Source organism: Monodon monoceros, unplaced genomic scaffold (assembly GCF_005190385.1).
Source record: "Monodon monoceros isolate NGI ecotype Baffin Bay Population unplaced genomic scaffold, NGI_Narwhal_1 Super_Scaffold_3, whole genome shotgun sequence".
Lineage (NCBI taxonomy): Eukaryota > Metazoa > Chordata > Mammalia > Artiodactyla > Monodontidae > Monodon > Monodon monoceros.
The window spans coordinates 8,933,760-8,949,517 of record NW_021703780.1 but is presented as its reverse complement, the minus strand read 5'-3'; the positions used below and the strand labels follow the sequence as shown (position 1 = coordinate 8,949,517).

The window sequence follows — 15,758 nt, the reverse complement described above, 5'->3', positions numbered from 1 at the left end:
TTGAAGAGTTCACAGACTAGTGCAAGTAGCAGTTAGTCGCTGCGGAAGGGCCTCGTCGTTCTTCAGGGGAGCCTCAGCCACCGTCAGCAGGAACAGCAGTACAGCGTTTGAACAGCCAGGTACATGGTTTGTCTTTTTTAGGGAGAACGTCTGCGTGGAGCTCATTCTCCACCACAAGTTTTAGCTCTGGCTTGTCCAGTGGTTCTCTTTTCACACTCTTCCATCTCTTGGTTCCACATCACTGCTGTTGGTTGATTGCCTCCTAGTCTCCCAACGGCAACCTCTTTCAGGGCATAAGGTCTTCTCTTTGACGCTATGGGGAATGTTTGGTTAGACTCTGGTCAAAGGATAGCTTACCTTAACCTTGCTCACTTGTTACGTCCAGGCCAGATGTTTGCTTAGGCCAGAAAGCTACACTAAAATTACTAACACTCTTGCAACAACTGTGTTGAGTCCCTGCACTGTGTCAGATTGTGTTCTAGGCTCTGGAGCACAGCCTCCGCGTGTGCAAGGGAGCGATGGCCGGGGCGGGGCAGGGCGCGGCGGCCTTCCTGAGGAGGTGATGTTTGAGCTGAGGCTGGGTGATGAGAGCAAGCCAGGCGTGCAGAGCTCTGGGGAGGCGCCAGTACAGGAGGATCGGCAAGTGTGGAGGCCTTGAGGTGCTCGAGGACCGTGGGCAGGGGCCGTGCGGCTAGGAGCTAGGACAGCGGACGGAGGGCCGCTTCAAGGCGAGGCAGGCTGGGGGCAGGTTACATCCGGCCTTGTCAGGAATTTGGCCGTTGTTCTAAGCGTGATGAAAAGCCCCTGGAGGACTTTCATGGGGGAGTGACAGGATCTCCCTTTTTAAATAGGTTATTCTGGCTGCTACGTGGAAAGTGGACTCAGAGTGAGTTGGGGGCAGGAATGGAGGCAGAGGGTCCGTTTAGGAGATGACTGCAGGGCTACAGTCAGCGGGCGCCAGCGGCGTGGATTCAGGTGGTGGACGTGGGGAGTGGACCCTCATCCTGTTTTGGAGCGAGTCAGTCCACACCTCCTGAAGGCTAACCCTGCTTGCCAGCCTGCTTTCCTTCTCTTCAACACGTAGGCTGGGTGGTTTCTGCCAGCCCGCCCAGCTAGGGCATTAGGAGGGGTTCAAGGTGAGCAAATAGAGCCTCCCATAGCCTGATGCTGACTTCTGCCGTTTAGTTTGTCAGATGGTCCTGCAGAGGTGCCGTGGGGATGGGGACGGCCTGGATAGAGCTGGCTAAAGCAGAGCACAGCCTGTCCTTCCCCGCCTCTGTATCGTTACCACACAGAGTTGATACTAGAGCCCCTGACTGCAAAACGACAGCCTGACCATAGAGGTTTTTAATCTTTTTACAAAGTTAGGAAACTTTATTTTGAAAAAGACACACAGAAACTTACATGCACTTCTAGGTATTCCCAGATCCCCTGTGGCCCGTCACGGGTTCCCCTTTGCGAACCAGCACGTAAAGCTGTGGGGTACCTGGGGGATGACTTGATCTGTAATAGACCCCATCAGGAAAGGTCAGTCTCCTTCACTTTCACCAGATTCACTTACCCTGATAGTCTGTACTTGTCATGACGTTAACTGAAAGGTGTTTTGTTAGAAGGATAGAGAAGTCAATAAGGATAGTAGAGCAAAGACCTGCAAAGGTTCTAGAACATTCCCAGTGTTCTTAGTAGTTCATCTCTTCTTACTGCTCAGTTCATGAACATCTGTCCCTCCCTGCTCTGTTTGTGTATTGTAACAGTGCTGTACCTTTACACAGTTCTGATAAAGCAACAGAAAACTGTAGGCTTTCACGTATAATATCCCATGTAAATCAAAGCCAAAGGCCTTATATTATATTCTAGAATTTTAAGTTTCTTAGTAATAGTGGGAAAGAATGGAGAAAACTTCTTCTGTAGAATTTTCCACGAAGTTCATTTTCTTATGATGTTGTAAAAAGAATACTAGACAAGGAATTAGAAGACCTGAATCCAATCATTGTTCTACCACTATCTAGCCACGTGATTGTGAGCAAATAACCCATTCATCATACAGCGGTTGAGCACCTTCTCCGTGCCAGTCACTGGGCAAGGAACTGTAGATGCGGAGGTGAGCAAAGAAGGAGGCGTAGACTTTGTGGAGCTCTCTGTTTCTTGAGCGTAATGGGGAAAACAGACATTAATCGGTCATAATCGCACAAATGTCTGGTTACCGCATCGCGTCAATAAAATGGAGAAAGTGATTTAAGAACGTTTCTGAGCCCTGGTTTTCACATCTGTAAAATGGTAATAGATACATAATTCATAAAATTAGATGATCCAGTAACTATTTATATATAAGCCAATGTAAAGTTTTAACATGTTAGTGTAGTTTCCTCACATTGGTTTACATTTTACTTCTACATTTTATTTGTAGAACATATGATTAGATAAATTCCTTACATAAAATAGTTTGGTGCTCAAAATGATAGCTAAATTCTGTTTTTGATGGATGTGGAGGTTAGAAGTAAATTACATTAAGGATTGTAAGCACTGATATGTCAGTTCAACAGCAAAAATTAGATCCTTTGATAGCATGTGTTTGGGGACAGGATCGAGTCAAACTCATTCTGGGAAGAACTCAATCTTGAATCGATGCCAATCAGAAACATGAATGGGAAATTCAGTTTTCGTCCAAATTCTCACACTGACTTTTTTTTCTCCTCTTGTTTCTTTGACAGCTTATTCTCTCCAGTTGGGAAGGAGGCTACAACTTACAGTGTCAGGATCTTACCAGTGCAGGGGAAGCCGACATCCGGGTGAGTCAACCATCTGTAACCGTTTCTCCTTCGAGATACGACGATGGAAGCTGGGGTTGGATAAGAAACGGTCTCCCGTCCTAATAGAAATGCTTACTTGGGGGACAGACTGAATGAACCATGGTGCATCCATGCAGTGGGTCCCTTTGCAAAGTGGAATGAGGATGACCGCTGTCCTGTTACAAAATAATCTCCAGGATGTAGCTCAGTGGAAAAGAGCAACCCGCAGACCGTGCTTACAGTACAGTGCCTTGTGTGCAAGAAATGATAGGACTATGTGTATATTTGCTTATGTTTTTAAAAAGAAACAATGGCAGAATAAACCAAAAGCTAACAAAATGGTTTCCTTTTGGGGGAGGGAACGGGTCAGAGGGGATAGGGATGGAAGCTAGACTTCTCTGAATGTACCTTGTCTTATATTTCAGAACCAGTTGGTGTTTTTACATAATTATAAGACATTTTAAAAGATTACAAGGCAGCCTCCCCCCAGATATCTCGGAAATAAACTAAATTAATATACCCATATATTAAGTTGTTGACATAACCACCCAAAGAAGAATTATTCCAGGTGCCTTTAAAACAGTGTTTTGACTGCATATCCCAAGTGAGATGCATCGTAACAGCATTCAATAACTTGGGGGGCTGCTGTTACTAATAAAAATATTGGTATTGCTTGTTGTTATAGGTACACTTAGGGTAAGCTATATAATAATGCTATTATTACAACTAGTATTTGAAACATAGAAGAAAAGAAACTAACACTCACTAATTACAGATTCAAATTGGAAATAGCAGAATTAACTTTATTCTTTCTAAAAACAAATGTGTCTTTTAGCTCTGTGTACAGGAAAGGCCTAGTTAGTCTCTGACAACCCAGCAATGATACCAAAATTGTGCTCTCTAAATGTAATCCACCAAAAGGTTTAGGATTCTTAGAGAGTTGGCCAATTCCTGATTGGGGTGGGAAATGTATACGAGAAGAATCCAGGACATCTTGTGACAGAGCAAGGAAGCTACCCAAGACCACTAGGGTCATGACAAGAAGATGTAGGAGCCACCTTGAAGGGGACTCCCACGGCTAAAGGTGGGACAGTTTGAGTGTCAAAAGGAATACTGACATACTAAATTTATGAAAAACCGAGTTTAAAATGATACTAAAAAAAAACCCCTCATTGTTTACCTTTTGAAGGTTGCTAGAACACCAAGAAGTTCTAGACGAAAAAATTAAAGGACGATGATCAAACATTTATCTTGCCTTTCATATGTAAGTCTCCAAATAGCTAAAGAGGAAGAGCTCTTCTCTATAAAGAGAAAAATGCATAAGTATGAAGAGAATTTGAAAATCACCATTTTGCAACTTCTAGTGAAGTAATGGATCTAGACAGTGGTCATCTGTAAATGATGAAAGTAATGGGCCAAAGTTGAATGGAAACTTCGTAATGATTAGATTAGGCTGTTAACACCCAAACTCACTGTTGATTTTAATATCAGAAGTTAGGTACCTCTTGATGTGATTCCATAGGAAGTACCCAGAACCACGTCTGAAGTACGGTTGACCATTGAACTACGTGGGTTTGAATCATGCTGGTCCACTTATACGCAGACTTTTTTTCAGTACTAAATACTACAGTACTGTACAGCCTGCAGACGCGGAGGAACCACGCTACAGACGGCTGGCTGTAAGTTGTACACAGATTTTCGATGTGCAGAGGGTCAGTGCCCTAACCCCTGTGTTGTTCAAGGGTCAACTGTATTCTTGCCCAAACCTTAAACCTGAATCCAGTTAAGCCTCTAACCCTTATTGCTGTTTACAGAAAATGTGGGGCGGGGGGCGGGGGGGTGCTGCGGGTAGAGAAACAAGTTAAACCACACGAGGAAGAAACAGTCATCCAAATCCATATTAGGAGTTCTGTACAGCTGATCTAGTTTAAGAAAGAAAAGACACGAAACGAAACAGGGGAGCAGGGAAAGGGAACTGTTACTGATTAGAAGAAACTTAAGAACCACGTCAAATAAATGCAAGCTGGACCCTGATCCTGATTTAAACAAACCAATAAAAAGACACTTTTGAGAAAATCAGGTGGATTTGAAGGTGGATGGACTATTAGAAGATATTAAAGATTCATTAATTTTATTAAATAAGATATTAGATAAGATAGTGTCTCACCTAATGAAACTTAAAAGCTTTTGCACAGCAAAGGAAACTGTAAACAAGAGGAAAAGACACCCCTCAGAATGGGTGAACGTATTTGCAAAGGAATCAATGGACAAAGGATTAATGTTCAAAATATATAAAGAAACAACCCAATCCAAAAATGGGCAGAAGACCTAAACAGACGTCTCTCCAAAGAAGACATACAGATGGCCAAGAAGCACATGAAAGGATGCTCAACATCACTAATCATTAGAGAAATGCAAATCAAAACCACAACGAGGTATCACCTCACACCAGTCAGAATGGCCATCATCAAAAAATCTACAAACAATAAATGCTGGAGAGGGTGTGGAGAAAAGGGAACCCTCTTGCACTGTTGGTGGGAATGTAAATTGATACAGCCACTATGGAGAACAGTATGGAGGTTCCTTAAAAAACTAAAAATTGAACTACCATATGACCCAGCAATCCCACTACTGGGCATATACCCAGAGAAAACCATAATTCAAAAAGGCACATGCACCCCAATGTTCACTGCAGCACTGTTTACAATAGCCAGGTCATGGAAGCAACCTAAATGCCCATCGACAGACGAATGGATAAAGAAGATGTGGTGCATATATACAATGGAATATTACTCAGCCATAAAAAGGAATGAAATTGGGTCATTTGTTGAGACGTGGATGGATCTAGAGACTGTAATACAGAGTGAAGTTAAGTCAGAAAAAATATATATATATTAACGCATATATGTGGAACCTAGAAAAATGGTACAGATGAACAGGTTTGCAGGGCAGAAATAGAGACACAGATGTAGAGAATGAACGTATGGACACCAAGCAGGGGGGAAGGGGGTGGTAGTGGTGGTGGGATGAATTGGGAGTCTGGGATTGACATATATACACTAATATGTATAAAATAGAAAACTAATAAGAACCTGCTGTATAAAAAAATAATAAAAAAATTTTTAAAAAGATAGTGTCTCAGTGGTTATATTCAAATTTCCCCATCTATTAGAAGGTGTTATAGATAAACTGATACACTTTGTATTTGCTTATGTTACATTCCCCCCTGCCCAAAAAAAAGTGGTAGGAAACAATTAATTCCACAAATTGGAATCATACTGAAAATTTTGAAGTTCAGGGATAGATACCAGAGGGTTTGCATTCCTTACTCTTCCTGCATTTGTGAATATTTGAAAATTTCCATAATAAAAACATGGGTTATTAATAAGAGGTGGTAGAAACCTTTTAATTAAAATTTTAAGATGAGCATTTTTAAACATCTTCAAAAGCTATAATACAAAAAGTAAGATGTGTAGTGTGTAGATTTCTCTACACCCGTTTCATTTCTGTTATCACAGACTAGTACACTTTGGGATACCATACAGTTCTCTAAAAGCCACTGTTGTATGTATGTGTTTACTTATGGTTTAATTTTTTTTTTTTTTTTTTTTTTTTTTTTCGATACGCGGGCCTACTCACTGTTGTGGCCTCTCCTGTTGCGGAGCACAGGCTCCGGACGTGCAGGCTCAGCGGCCATGGTTCACGGGCCCAGCCGCTCCCGCGGCATGTGGGATCTTCCCAGACTGGGGCACGAACCCGTGTCCCCTGCATCGGCAGGCGGACTCTCAACCACTGCGCCACCAGGGAAGCCCTGGTTTAATATTTTTGAAGGTTAATGATTCCCTCAAACATTTACGATGGTGCCAGCACACCTTATGAGTGTCTAGACCATGGGAAGTAAATAGTAGAGCATTAAATTCTAATTTCAAAGCTCCTCTTACAGTGTCTCCTCTTCTGTTTAACCGTGAGTGCTGAGAGCCCAGTGCCTTTAATGAAAGCGCCTCCCTGCGATGGGGACTGTGTGAGGGACTTGGGAGGGAAGCAAGCCCTCGCTGTGACCTGCTGGGGCTGGGGGTTGAAGGGCAGAGAAGCACCCGGAGTTTTCATCTTCTGAGGAAAAGACATGAAAGGCTTCGTCCTAGACTGCTCTCGGGGAGCATGATGTTTAAGGGACAAAATATGAACAAAAAAGGAGCAGAGAAGAATCAAAATCAGTGGAACAACAGTAGTGACCTGCCGAGCCCTGAGCGGAGGTGAAGGAGACCGTCTCCGCCTCGGAGTGACTTACAGCCTAGTGGGAAGGAGACTTATTCATGACTGTGGTTATTGATAATAGAGGCGTAAAGTAATTTGGGACCACAGATGAAGAAAGGGATGATTCAGCCTGAGACAGGAGGCTGAGGTCACGTTCCAGAGCAAGGTGGCATTTGAGAGGAGTGCTAACAGGATGACAGGACCACGCCAGACGTGGGGTAGGGGAGGCGTGCTGGATGCATGAGAATGAGGCGTATGGGGGCAGCAGGGCTCCAGGGAGAGGAAACGACCACTTGAACAGCGCACAGGATGCCCGGGGGGTGTGCTCGGAGGAGGACAGTGGACACAGCAGCCCCGCGGGCCCACGGAGAAACTGTATGAACCGAAGAAGCATAGACTTGGTTCTGTAGGTGCAGAGGAGCCACTTGATCAGTTAACGTATTTTGGAAAGAGAATTCCTTTCACCAGAGGGGCTGGATTGCTGGGAATAAGGAAAAGCTGGAGGCAAAGACGCCAGTTGAGATGCTTTCTCGATAGTCTGGGAGCCGGGCGCGCTGGTGAAGCACAAACGGGGGCAATGCAGAGGCGGGCAGCACTGCGGCGGCAGCACGCCTCACCTTGTCTTTTCCCCGTTTTACATTTCGTACAGGTAGCCGAAGTGTTATGGTGGTACTACTTCTCCAAATTAATAGAGTTCCTGGACACGATCTTTTTTGTGTTGCGGAAAAAAACCAGTCAGATTACCTTTCTTCACGTATACCATCATGCCTCTATGTTTAACATCTGGTGGTGCGTTTTGAACTGGATACCTTGTGGGCAAAGTAAGTGAAGTTGTCAGTTTTTCAGTTCTGTGTGATGGGTCTCCTATACTGAGCATCGCACACCTTCAGGAGAGAGAACTGGGCCCGGCCCAGCCTGCTTGTCACACGGGGAAGCACACCTTTGCCAGTGGCCGTTTCGTTTCTTGTCTTTTTTTTTTTTTTTTCTTGCGGTACGTGGGCCTCTCACTGTTGTGACCTCTCCCGTTGCGGAGCGCAGGCTCCGGACGCGCAGGCTCAGCGGCCATGGCTCACGGGCCCAGCCGCTCCACGGCATGTGGGATCTTCCCGGACCGGGGCACAAACCCGTGTCCCCTGCATCGGCAGGCGGACTCTCAACCACTGCGCCACCAGGGAAGCCCCGTTTCTTGTCTTTGATCCTGGCAAAATCTTTGAGTATTACGGTCAATTTTAAAAATGTTTCCTTTTCCATGCACCAAATGCCCGATGGCCGGAAACCCATACCCCAGCTGGAGCAGTTTTACTTCATTAGCTGCAGCTGTAAATAAATACAGCACCTTCCACAGTCACCACTAGCTGTGGTACAGGTTGAGTCACGTCAACTTTGGCGGCTTGTTTTTTCCAATCTGAAAAATTAAAGTCACGTCACTGTGACCCACCAGAACAGTGGCTTTCAATTTTTTTTTTTTAACTGAGAGCTCAATAAGTAATACGTTTTATATCACAACCCAATGCCCTCATTCATATGTATACATTTTGTATGAAACAAATTTCATGAAACAGTATTTAGCCCGGCTCTGTGTGATGCACTTTATTTATTTCTCACTGTGTTGGGTCTTCGTTGCTGCGCACAGGCTTTCTCTAGTTGTGGCGAGCGGGGGCTGCTCTTCATTGTGGTGTGTGTGCTTCTCATTGTGGTGGCTTCTCTCGCAGAGCATGGGCTCTAGGCACGCGGGCTTCAGTAGCTGTGGCTCTCGGGCTCTAGAGCGCAGGCTCAGTAGTTGTGGTGCACGGGCTTCATTGCTCCGCGGCATGTGGGATCTTCCCGGACCAGGGCTCGAACCCATGTCCCCTGCGTTGGCAGGCGGATTCTTAACCACATGCCACCAGGGAAGGCCTGTGATGCACTTAAAAAAAAAAAAAAAAATTGATGTCACTTTTTTCAGAAAGCTAATGACAACTCTCACTATATTGATTTCACAATTGACTGATGTGTCGGTTATATGACCTGCAGTTTGAGAAACACTGAGCTCGAGAGAACAGCACTTTTCTATTTGATATTTATTGTCTTGTACCCAAGAATTTAAAAGTATTCTGTGAAAAATCAGAACACGTAAAACTTAAAATAATTTTGTCCTAGGATTTAGAAGCTTGTGGAGATGGTATTTTTAAAAACCCCAAGGGTATTTGCAATACATCATTGACTGTGAAGATGCAAATTTAAACTCCAGTGTGAAGAAAAATTGTTGGGGGTGCAGCAGAGAGAAAAGAGACGCTTTCACATGCCTCCTAGACCCACATACTCCAGTCTTGGTTATTAGGATTACAACAGACTTGCTCTGTAATCAAAATATAGGCTGAAATCAATACCGCAGGACTGTTGTCAAGGTTAAGTACGTTTTACGATTATCAAGTTTCATTTATAACTAACTAAAGCATCTCAAAGTTGGTCTTGAATAATCACTTTGTAAAAACATCGTATTTCATTCACAGGAATTCTGTGTGATGATTTCTATTCAAGCTAGAGTATTATAAAAATGAGCAACTACTTTTTTATTAATTGATGGAAATGAAAACTCAGGTTGGGAAAGAAACATCACTGATATTGTGCTGTCTGGTACTCTGAAACTATATTTATGTTTTCATATAAATTCACTGCCCTGACAAGCTATTCCAGCCCGTGTATGAGGACTTGCTAGATTCCTGGTGTTCCTCTTGTTTCTTATTCATTGACTTGATCTGTCTAGATCGCTAATCCAGGATTGGGAAAGCAGGCAGGCAGAATTTAAATTGATTAGTTAACCACCAACATATGTGCAGTGCCTTTTAGTTTATATAGTATTATCTCATTTAACCGCATCTCCCTCTTAAGAGATAATTACTCTATACCTATTTTCCAGGTGAGAAACAAAATTTACAAACTAGTATGTCCAAGGGGACAGAACTATTAGGGGGTCCCCTGGCTCCACAGCCTGTCTCCTCTCCCACAGGGTTGACAGCTCATAGAGGCATAGCACTCACTTTGTGCTGGGCACCATTCCGAGCCCTTTGCCTGCGTTGACTGATGTCATCCTTACGACGAGTTCCCTGTTTCCGTCTCCGGCACCTTACCTCTTGCAGCTCAGTCCTTTTGACCCTTGGTTGACCCAACCTAGAACTTAGCCCTCGCTCCTTGGTTTCCTGAAACACGATTCACCCACGTTGATGTCAGATTTCATGAAGGTGATAGCAGGGGAAGGGGAGTTCCACTGTACAGCTCAGCACAGGCGATATCCTAAAACTGGATTTTAGACAGAAGTCCAGGAGGTGGCTTGGCTACTGGGAAAGTCCCATAGGCCCGCCTCTCCCCTGCCCCAGCCTCTCATCCTGCTGGACCTTTTCTCTCCCCTGTATTCTCTTACCTTCTGCAGCATCTTCTGGTTCTAGGTTCCTGCCAGGTAGATTTTATTTACTGAACTACGAAGAGCAATACATTTTCCTTGACGCTTTAGCACCCTGTCCAGCCATGAACGAAGAAAGCTCTTTCTACAATCAAAATGGCTCATCAAAGGTTTAGCTAAAGCAGAGACACTTCCTCAGATTCTGCCACCTGATTGGATGGTGGTAATGACAGAAGCAGCACAGCCTTTGCAAATCAGGGGTTACCTGTTTGGTTGGCACTGACTGAAAACCTACCCCAGGTTAGTCCCTCTGTCTAGGGGACCTTGGGTGAATCCCCGGATAATGGCGCAGGAATCGGTGAATTTATCAGGGTGAATTTTGTTAGTGCCATACTGTTATTTGTCTTCAGTTATGATGCACAGGAAGAGTATTACTTGACAACGAATGATCATACTTTCTAGAAGAACAGTAATTTATACTGTACTTTTCTAGGTTTCTTTGGACCCACCCTGAACAGCTTCATCCACATCCTCATGTACACTTACTATGGCCTTTCCGTGTTTCCATCTATGCGCAAGTATCTTTGGTGGAAGAAGTATCTCACGCAGGCTCAGCTGGTATGTCATCCCTCTGTCGGCTTTTCTCCATGTGAAGCATCTGCATGTCCTCAGTCCCAGCCCTGGAGGTCAGAGGCTTTACTGTGTGTGAGGAGGCTGCCTCTTTTCCTCTAAAAATGGACTTTTAAGAGCGAAACCTTGTGTGTTAAAACGTCTGTGTGAATATTTTTGAAATTCATGTCTGTTAAAGCATTTTTACCTAAATGATTTCAACTGTGATTTTTCCAGGAGAAAATTAATCATGGCCAATTTTATACACTTCCTAATTTCAAACAAGATTTCTGGATAGGACGGTGGGCTGCTTCAGCGTTGTCTTGTTTTGCCCCTGCACGAGGTAGGGAGTACGAGTAGTCGATTGCTAACTGCCTGAATGCAGTGGTTCCACCCTTGCCGCCCCTGCAGGTGCAGTTCGTGCTCACCGTCACCCACACCATGAGTGCTGTCGTGAGGCCCTGCGGCTTCCCCTTCGGCTGTCTCATTTTCCAGTCTTCTTATATGCTGACGCTGGTCATCCTGTTCTTAAACTTCTACGTTCAGGTAAGTTAAACTGTTTCAACTGTAAAACACTAGACTGTGCACTTCTGCATTATGTATTTAATTTTACCGATTATTATGGTAGCACAGGCTTGTTGATAAATTCAAATAACAGAGGTGCACACAGTACAGAGTGAGACCTGCATTCTCAACTCCTCTCCCTGTGTCCTCCTCACAGGATAACCACTGTTCATGGTCTGGTGGGCATTTTGTTAGACGTTTTTCAATGCATGCATGTAGTTTTATCAAAAATACGCATTCGAGGGCTTCCCTGGTGGCGCAGTGGTTGAGAGTCCGCCTGCCGATGCAGGGGACACGGGTTCGTGCCCCGGTCCGGGAAGATCCCACATGCCGCGGAGCGGCTGGGCCCGTGAGCCATGGCCGCTGAGCCTGTGCTCCGCAACGGGAGAGGCCTGCGTACCGCCAAAAAAAATGCATTCGAATCATGTATTTGCACCATGCTACCGAAGTCTACCCTCTGAAAGTTAAACACTGTGTATAGTAACACAGATCCAGGAATTCTGTATGAACGGAGGAAAACATGGACTAAATGAACTAAATATTAAAAAACTGTTTCCATGTCATCTACTGCTACACTGCAGACTGTTTATTTGGGGGAAAAAAATTATTTTAAGGCAAACCAGTATGGAAAGGTCACACTGACTTTTTCTTGTGTCGTTTTCTTTTTAACTAACAGTTTCAGTGGAAGAGATTTTCAAAATGCAATTTCAAAGCGACTGTTATAAGAGAACTGATGGCAGTGATAACAGCACAGGCCTCACGTGGCTGTAGATTTTAAATTGCTCTCCTTTGTGGGCTGCGGAAATAGAAAGCTTCATAAGAAAAATGAGAACATACAGTTTATTCAAAACAGTACTTTTGAAATTGTATTCAACTGTGTTTTCTCCTGCTTTGCTGATTTTTTAGTTTGGGTTGACTTTCAGCAAATGCACAGTGGTTTTACACAGAGGACAACTGTGGGAACTGAACTTTTGACAGCTTTTCAGCTCTTGTGTTTCTGAAACTAGACTGGCAATGCTTTGTCTTTTGTAAGAGATAAAAGTTTCCTTTGAGAATTTCTAAAGAAATAACCATTGAGAGAACCAAACAAAGCCACCACCCAGCCCTGCTGCCCCCCATCCCACCCCCAAAAAATTGCTCAATGTTGCAGGAAGGTTAGGGGAATCAGGCTCCTTGGTGTTGAAACGTGAAGGGAATCGGTAGCCCAGCAGGGGGCAGTGGCGCTCAGAGCTGTGGCTCCATCTGCTGGTTGAGATGGAGTCTTAGTCCTTTAAAATTGAGTGTATGCTTTTCAGTGTTGACCCTTGTTGATGCCATTGCTTTAAAAAAAAAAAAAAAGTGGGAGGAATGAGAACGCGCGTCAAGGCAAAATCCCAGGTTCTAGTACTTTTAAAGTAACAGCACTTTTTCATTTGAATTGTATTTTTTAAAAATTACATCCTTAAATAAGTCATGGGGATGTAACATACAGCATGGTGACTTTGGTTAATAATACTGTAGTTCATATTTGAAAGTTGCTAAGAGATTAGATGTTAAAAGTTCTCATCTCAGAAAAAAAGTTCTGTACCTGTATGTGGTGATGGTAAACTAGACTTTGTGATCATTTCACAATATATACAAATCAAATCATGTTGTACACCTGAACTAACAATGTTGTACCTTGATTTTTTAAAAAGTTCAAAAAAATCATATTCTTTCCAAGTAAGATTTGAATGCTAATCCCATAAAACTTAATACATAAATACTAACCTGATGTGGATAAGGCGAAAGAAACAACTTTTCATTGTTGGAATTCATGCATCCCTCTTGTTTTTACCCTATTATTCTTAAAGCTTAAAAATTGTCATATTACAAACAAGAATTCTTACTAGATAGCACCCAGTGAAGATCATGCACTGTTTTAGACCATATGTCACATTATAGACAAGGTCTTATTAAAAGATCCTTTTCTCTTTCTCTCTTCAACATGGACACAACCAACAGACATACCGGAAAAAGCCCATGAAGAAAGATGGGGAAGACCCACATGCAGGGCAAGAAGTTAAGAATGGTTTTTCCAAAGCCTACTTCACTGCGACAAATGGAATAACAAACAAGAAAGCACAATAAATGCTGAGTAAGACAAAGCATAGATAATAGCCTAACAGATTCGCTTGTTTTAAAGCAGACACTGAGTTGAAAGTTATATATGTTTTAGCATAAACTAATTTCTTTTGAGTTTATAAATCATTTGTACCGGGAATGTATTAATATATTGCTAATAGGTTAATCTGTTGACATGCTTCCATCAGCAGTGAGGTGACGACTCTGCAGACCTCAGAACTGATGCGACTTCTCTCCTTCCCGCACCGACCTAACCCCTCACCAGACGCTGTCTTGATAAAGCCTTCTGCACCTACAAAGCCAGGACACAGGGAGCACTGTTTCTCACAGCACGTCAGCAAATAAGAAGTTAGAGTTTTGTTCAGATTTAAAACGTTTAAAACAAAATGTTAACTGTCTTCTAAATACAGGCTCTGCTCTAATCTATCTTCAGCAATAACTCAGTACATAATCAGTCCATTTGTTCCTTTACGAATCAACCCCAGAAAATATTCAAATGGTCCCATAAATGGAAAACCCAGCAAAACTTTTCTCTCTCGTCGGTCTCTGGAGTGTCAAATTCCCACAACTACTCCTAATTCTCAACTTAGTGACATGGTGATAAAGTTTGTATTTTTTTTTTTTTTTTTTAACTTTGAAGAAAAATCTTCTACCAAACCTTCACAGCTCAGGGGCTTGGGTAGGAGTAGTTCCTCAGTTTTAATTGGGTTTCCTTAATTATTCATATATTCACATCTACCTCCGATGTTAAGGTGCCCCAGGTTAGGATACAGATGCAATACTCAGTTTTAAAAGCAGGAAATGACTTGCCCATTTCCTTTCTGACAAGGACTCGAGTCCAGTGGGCCCTTTTTCTTAGAATGATATGTCACTGGACTATCAGTAAGTCAGAATTAACAGAGCATTGGGGGCAAAATAGACATTGAACTTGCCGACGATTTCTTATGAGCCTCCTTGTGAGTATTATCCCCAAATACTTGCTGTCACTCTTTGCAGGTTACGTTATTGAAAATAGGGCTATGGGAAGGTTCTGGCACCGAGCCATGGGCTGGGAACGAGCCACAACGAAAAGCACCAGTTTGGCAAACTCGGCACTTCCTTTCCCTGCTCCAAGTAACACGAGCTCCACTGCGAAGCACGGGAGCAGAGGAAGGTTAGCAGGACCCTCTCCCAGCGGTGGGGCTCTTACTTACTATTAAATTGTCCCAAGAATGGAAACTGAGGATGTTTTCTGAAGATCTGATGAAGATTGATACACTGTAAAATTTTTATACCCTATAAAACAAGATTTGCCAACTTTGACGCTTTATCTTCTTTCCTACCTTAAGAAGTTTTTAGGTCATAACATGGATATCAGAGGCTTAAGTGCCAGAAGGGCATTTTCACCATTGCCCCCACACATTATTACAGTCTGTTTGGGAACGACTTTGTCCTTTTGGGGGCATGTCTTTTTTTTTATGAGTATCTGGGAAAAAAAATTTTTTTAAACTACAGGAAAACAAAACAACACACTTCGGTACTGACACATACACTGAGGAAACCAACTCTTCTGTTTCCTGTAAAAGCCCCTTGGGATTCTGCTGCACTGAAAGGTGACTGACCTTAGTCCAGTCGTCACGGTGAGGGCATCGTGCCCTGTAGCCCCTTCTCTGCCAGTTGACCCACTTCTACCGAACAGACATCTTCTGTCTGATGCCCCCTTACTCTTGGATCTTTCTAAATAGCTTTTTAAAACTGACTTGCTTTAGGGTGCTTAATCTCCGCTTCCATCACATCATACCTGCACGGTTATACGTCTCGTTCTCTCCCAGAAACTCCCTTTAAAACAAGGGCTCGCTTCGAGCATGGCTCAGCACTCCTCTGTGACAAAACCCGCCACAGGCTGAGGACGAAGCACCCTGGAGCAGCTGGGCTCTAGTTCAGTTTTACGTCTCAGACATGAGCTAAAATCTGTTACCAAAGTGCACTCACCGCAGGTAAAAATGAGACTCAGAAGACAGACATCACTGGTCAGTCACTGGCTCCAGCTTATGTTTAATCGTCAGTGAGGCCCTGGGCTC

General features: G+C 43.5%; 1 protein-coding gene across 1 annotated transcript in view; it reads left to right on the top strand.

Moving 5' to 3' along the window:
• Positions 1–14,177, top strand: part of ELOVL2 (ELOVL fatty acid elongase 2) — a 60,709-nt gene extending 46,532 nt beyond the window's left edge. Inside the window, exons 4-9 of the mRNA XM_029244406.1 lie at positions 2,712–2,789; positions 7,693–7,864; positions 10,916–11,040; positions 11,443–11,577; positions 13,579–13,711; positions 13,890–14,177. Coding sequence (XP_029100239.1) covers positions 2,712–2,789; positions 7,693–7,864; positions 10,916–11,040; positions 11,443–11,577; positions 13,579–13,704 — 636 coding nt within the window. The 3' untranslated portion in view covers positions 13,705–13,711; positions 13,890–14,177. The remainder of the gene's footprint in view (positions 1–2,711; positions 2,790–7,692; positions 7,865–10,915; positions 11,041–11,442; positions 11,578–13,578; positions 13,712–13,889) is intronic.
• The last annotated feature ends 1,581 nt before the right edge of the window (positions 14,178–15,758 follow it).